Below are 6,000 nucleotides of genomic sequence, written 5' to 3' on the forward strand. Positions count from 1 at the left end.
AATTCCATTGGACCTGATAATCAGCCCATTACTTGCCCAACCACCTTTCAGCCTCTGGCTCACACTTTGCAGTACTCCAAGAATAACAAGTCTTTGCAGCCATTCAAGAGTATGTGCCCCCAAGGAGGGCGGCAAACACTGCAGAGTAACAAATCGTTTCCGAGACACCTCATTTTGTACTGTCAAAACCTGAAAACCATTTACCAGTGGCACTCGTTCAACTGAAAAAGCAGTAAAACAACTAACAGTTGAAAACTGAGTGATAAAATTTCGAAGAGGCAATAGAAAGAAAGAAGATAAAACTATGAAAATAAAAACATTTCTGTCGAAAACTTTAGCTTTTTCAGAGAGGAGTAAGTACGGAGGAGGTGAGGGGTGAGTTTCAGTCAAAAATTCCCCTTAAATAAGTTAACGTTATGAAAAGCAGCAGAAATGGTGGTTGAGTCCTTCAATTCCATGACACAGAGGAATCACAGGATTGTGGACTCTAGAACTACCCAGAACAGTATTTTTGATGCTGGATACACTTATCCAAGAAGCAGACATACAGACACGGTCACTGCTATCACAAAGCAGCACTGCAAGAGCTGGGCTAACAAACACAGCCTCACCAGCTGGGTAGAGGTGATTATCCCGCTGTATGCAGCTGGTGTGGGCCCCACCTGGAATACTCTGTGCAAACTGGAAAATTATGTGAAGGTCACTGAATGTGTCCAGGGGAGGGCAACAAAGCCGCTGCCAAGTCCTGTAAGGAGCAGCTGAAGACTTTGGGCTTGTCTAATTTGGAGAAAAGGAGGCTGAGTGGTGACCTCAACGCTCTACAGAGCTTCCTGAGGAGGGGAAGTGGAGAGCGAGATGCTGATCTCTTCTCCCTAATATCCCATGATAGGATGGACAGGGAAAGTTCTGGATATTAGAAAGCATTTCTTTACTGAGAGCACGGTCAAACACTGCAACAGGTTTCCTAGAGAGCTGGTAGATGCCCCGAGCCTCTCAAATGTTTAAGAGACATTTGGACAACACCCTTAATAACATACCAAGATTTGGCCATCCCTGAAGTGGTCAAGCAATTGGAATAGATGATTGCTGTAGATCCCTTCCAAATGAATCAACCTTTTTTTATTCTAAATCACACATCCACTTTAATCTTTCACATCTTAGCCATATATAAAATCATGATACAGGAGAACCACCAAGAGCAAAATAGAAACATCCCCAAAATACCACTGGCAATAACTTTGCGTAATTTGAGCGTTTTTTCTCAATTACATCCAAAGTCTGTTGCTTTGTGCTTTTGGCTAGCACTGAACTTTTGTTTTGGTCAAAGACTTCCAAGTAGTTAGCGAAAAAAAGTCAGTTTCAACTAATAAGCGAATTACTTTAATCAGTAAACAAAACAAACAAACAAAACCCCCCAACAAAGCAAGTTCCTACAGTGCAAAACCACCCGCAGGCTGTCAAGTAAGCGTTTGCAGTAACTATTTGAAAAGCACGACTCGCCAAAACGCGCTGTTCCAAAAGGGATACTGTACGCCCAACGATCAGCAGCAAACACAAGTACCCGCGCTCCAGCCCCACGTGTGCCTCACCCTACTTTACTTTTTCCGTCTTCCCTTCCTCGCTAAGGGGCGTACCGTGCAATTACCAGCAGCACTACGGGCAGGGGGCAGGCGGGGAGCGGGCAGGGGCCGCCGGCCCGGGGAGGGCGCGGGGGTGGCCCCGGGCTCGGGGGCCGCCGTGCCCGCAGGAGGCCGGGAGGGCCCCCAGCGTCCCGGGGGCGGCACAACTCCCTGCCCGCGGCCGCCGGGACGGGCTCGGAGCCGGAGCCGGAGCTGGGGCGGGCCCGTCCCCACGCCCCGAACGCGGGGAACCCCCCGCGCCGCCCGAGTCCCCCCCGGGCGCGCCCCAGGCCGTGCTCGGCCCCACTTACCAGCCCGACTCGCAGAGCGCCGCCCGCGCCCTGTCGGCCATGGCGCCGCCCGCCCCGCTCAGCAGCCGCGCTGGGCCCGCGGCACCCGCACCGGTACCGAGCTGCTGAAGGCACGCAGGGCCTGCGCGCTCCCCAGGCCGCTCCCGGCGCTCGGGCCGGGAGGAGGGAGTGGAGGAGAAGAAGGAGGAAGGAAGGGGCGGAGGCGGCGCAGGCAGAGACGAACAAAGCCCGCGACCGGCGGCTACGGGCGCTGTGCCGCCTGCCGGGACGCTGCCGCCGCCATGGCGGAGAAGGGCAGCAGTGAGGGCAGCGAGGCGGGGCAAGGCTGGGCCTGCTGTGGGTCTCTGTAAGGGAGGGACACAGGAACCAGCGGGGGCTTGGAGAGGACTCTCCTCCATGCCCTCGGCACGGGAGGTGCGGGTCAGGAAGGATTTGTAGCTGTTCAGGAAGGAGGCGCGGGGGAGACCTGGAAGCGAGCAGGGATTAGCCTCTCCTCCCATGGACTGGTTCTTCATTTCTCCCAAACGACAAGAAATGGCCTCAAGTTGTGCCAGAGGAGGCTGAGATTGGATATAAGGAAAAATTTCTTCACAGAAAGAATGAAGTGTTGGAACAGGTTCCCCAGAGAAGCAGTGGGATCACTGTCCCTGAGGCGTTCAAACAACGTGAGGTGTGGTGTTAGGAAGGTGGTTTAGTGCTGGACTTGGCAGGGCTCAGTTCAATGGTTGGACCCAATATCAGTGCTTTTCCAGCCACAGTGATTCTATGAGAAAGGCTGTTCCTATGGGGCTTTTTCGTTTTTTTTCTTTAATGACTTGCCCTAATATGCTGGACACTGACATGAACAGATCTTTTAATCTGCCTTTTTAATGGGAATTATACTTTAAAAGAGTAGCAGTATTTCATCCTTACTGCTGTAAGTGCCAGTGATGGGCAAGGTAGAAGTGTTGTCCTCCTTCCCTTTGCTGTGTGCTCCAGCATTCAGAGAAACTGCCCAAAGGTGAACGTGAACATGAGCAGATCAGGACTTAAGAAAATGCCTGTCAAGGCCTTGGTGGTCGGGGTTTCTGCCTGCAGGTGAGGGCAGCTGCCCTCTGGAAAACACTGACAATTTGCATTAAGAGTCACATCCAGCTACTTCTGTAACCCACCAGTGCAAAATGGTAATTCTCTTCTACTGCACTGAGGTTTCAAAACTTAGCCACCCACTATGTTTATTTATAAGAATGCAGTTTTCTTCATGAGTCATTCTAATCCTTGAGATGTTTCAGTTTTCATGCACCATCTCCAAGTCAAAGCTTGCAGGTTGTGTTTTTGGTTGTTTTTTGGTTGTTTGGGATTTGTTGTTTTGTATTTTGTTTTTTTGATCCACATGAAAACATTTTTGCTGTACTGAGTACCAATCGCTCAGGATTTTTACAAATAACACTCCGGGCTGATCATGATACTCTCTTTCATATCTATACTCTCTTTCATATAAATACTCTAGGACAAAGATTTTGTCACCAGTGCATATGGTGTCCTGTAAGGCTGCTGTTTTTCAAGAAGGCACATAAATCTTTGATAATTACAAAAAGTTTGACATAGAAGAAGGAAACAAACCTCATGTTATTCAGACTCAACTGAACAATGTCTAATGCTGCATGTGCCCCTGAAGCTTTCCTGATCAGGAGCCTTAACAGAAAGAATGTACTCTAGCCCTAACATTAAAAAAAAATAAATTCATCTTGAAAAAGAAGACCGAGGTATGTGATCTCTGCCAACGAAATCTCAAAACAATGAATATTGCAATCAGGGAAGTTTCAGTCCTCATGGTGGTTATTAAAAAAATATTAGCAGAGGGAGCATTATTAATTGGGAAAGTACAACAATGCATTTTGATGTCAGTTCGCAGAGAGCAATCACCAGAGCCATCTCCACAGAATTCAGTAAACTGAAGCAACCCAGCTATCTGTATAGTTTATGGAGTGAGTAACCAAATCGTGTGTTTGGATTTTCAGAGGTTGTTCAGTCCCATATCATGACAAGACTCCAGATGAATATGACCTTCTGAAGGAATGATAGCAAGGACAACTAACTAACATAAGAGCCTTGAAATAGACCTACTGTATGTCTGTACCAAAGAAACACCTAAATTAACGGATGAGGAATACCCTAAAGTTAAGCAGAATAGTCACACTGAAGTATTAGTGGCTAAGTCACACCCTTCTTAACAGTAGCAACTGCTATGGAAAAGCACTAGGAGACAGGTGGGAGCGTAGTTCCAGTTCAGACACTTATTATGCAAAAGAAATGGAAATAAATGCACCTTGCATTTGTAGTCTGACCTGCCTGCACATTAGATTATAAAGGAAAGGTTATAAACATTATTGTATCTCAAAATGGGGTGCCCATAGAGCCAATTAGTAAGGGATGGAGTATGACTTAGGAGAAGATAATGAGAATTACAGACTTTATCCATTACCTCATGTTCGTTTAAGACATGGAGGCTTTTGCTTACTTAAATCTTCATTGAAATCACCAGGCAATTATACCAGCAATTTATGCCAGCAAACAGCCAGCTGTTGCATCTCAAGTCACAGAACACCATCTAAAAAGAAAACATGGGTGCTGCCCTTCTTAGAGGTCTGAAGGCATCTATTCTAACACATTCATTAAATGCAAACTGACATGTATGTACCTATATATACATACACATGTACATCCTTTTGTACATAAGTAGTCCCCATTAGTGTGTGTTTCTCTGCCCATGGAGGGCATTGCCTGATCTTTGCTGTTTCTAGCTGCTGTCAGCCGTGCTGCAGAGAGGTGAACAATTAGCTCCACAATAAAACAGAAGGTGATACAATGCCTGTCAGGCAGTCAGAAAACCACAAATTGGAGGGATAAGACCCTCCGTATGAACTGTGCATGATAAAATACTCTTTGAGCATATTCTCTGTATTGATCGCCTTTAGAACAAATGACATTGCTGAAGCTAAAGAGCATCAGAGCACCTGAGGCTATACAGGGACCAAACTAAACTCCCACACACCTTTAAGGGGCTCAGTGCCTCCACAGCTTTCTTTGAAAAATGCTTGTTACTCAGTGCATCACTGTTCACAAAATTCACATGGACTCCCTCTGTCCAAAATGCCTAAAATACAGTTCTTGACTGCTGCCCATGAGACCTGGGACAACTTAATCTACAACAAAGAGGTTATTTCAGGATGCTTTGTATCAAAAAGGCTTGGTCTACCTGAGCACCTCACATAGGGCACTGGTGAGACAGAGAACAGACGGAACTACCACACGGGACGAGACAGAAAAAGCCAGTTTTTGCAGCAGCCCTACAGGTTGATTCATCTTTGTTGCCTTCAACTCCTGCCAATTGCAGGCTCAATCCTCTTGTTTCACCTGTGGGCTCACAAAACTGGGGAGCTGAAACTGTGGACCACACCTGCCAGCAAAGGGCAAAAGCGGAAACCTGCAATGTACATTCTGAGTTATGACATCATTCACCCCAACCTGGTGTGCTGAAACCAACAACAGTGGGATGAAGACCCTGAACACCTGGTTCAACAAGAGGTCCCCACAATGCCAGAAATTATGCTTTCATCTACATTTTTGCCTTCTGTAGAATACTCTTTCTCCATTACATTATCTGAAGGTAACAGGTCCGCTTACTGAATGCAAAAGCAGGTGATCCTTAGCCTGGATCTGTAGCTGAAAATGAGTGGACACTGAAGACCTTCCCTTCTGGTCACTGTGTTTCTAGGAGTGTGCTGGGGTTTCAATAAACATGGTGCTCTCTCAGTGTCCTGTGATGGGCTGGGACCTGAACTGATTTGGAGCAGTCAGCAGGATCAGCTTTACACATGTATTGTATTTCAGCCAAAGTGTTGTGAATGTTTTATCTGAAGGACAGTAGTCAACATTCAGTCTTTTTTCTCATCCTTCTGTTGTGAACTTCCTTAAATTGTAGACAAAGAGCAAAACCAGGTGGTTACTACAAGCATTTCACACTGGTGATTGCTAGTGGAGGAGGCCAGGCCTGATCTGTTCTGTCTAATGGCAATCAAGTGGCTGTT

General features: G+C 46.9%; 1 protein-coding gene across 2 annotated transcripts in view; it reads right to left on the minus strand.

Moving 5' to 3' along the window:
* The window catches only part of TDRD3 (tudor domain containing 3), a 104,053-nt gene extending 101,938 nt beyond the window's left edge, over window positions 1-2,115 (minus strand). For both annotated transcript variants that reach the window (XM_071550266.1, XM_071550256.1), the window contains exon 1: window positions 1,931-2,115. In XM_071550266.1, coding sequence (XP_071406367.1) covers window positions 1,931-1,971 — 41 coding nt within the window. In that variant the 5' untranslated portion in view covers window positions 1,972-2,115. The remainder of the gene's footprint in view (window positions 1-1,930) is intronic.
* Between the last annotated feature and the right edge of the window lie 3,885 nt (window positions 2,116-6,000).

Source organism: Pithys albifrons, chromosome 1 (genome assembly GCF_047495875.1).
Source record: "Pithys albifrons albifrons isolate INPA30051 chromosome 1, PitAlb_v1, whole genome shotgun sequence".
Lineage (NCBI taxonomy): Eukaryota > Metazoa > Chordata > Aves > Passeriformes > Thamnophilidae > Pithys > Pithys albifrons.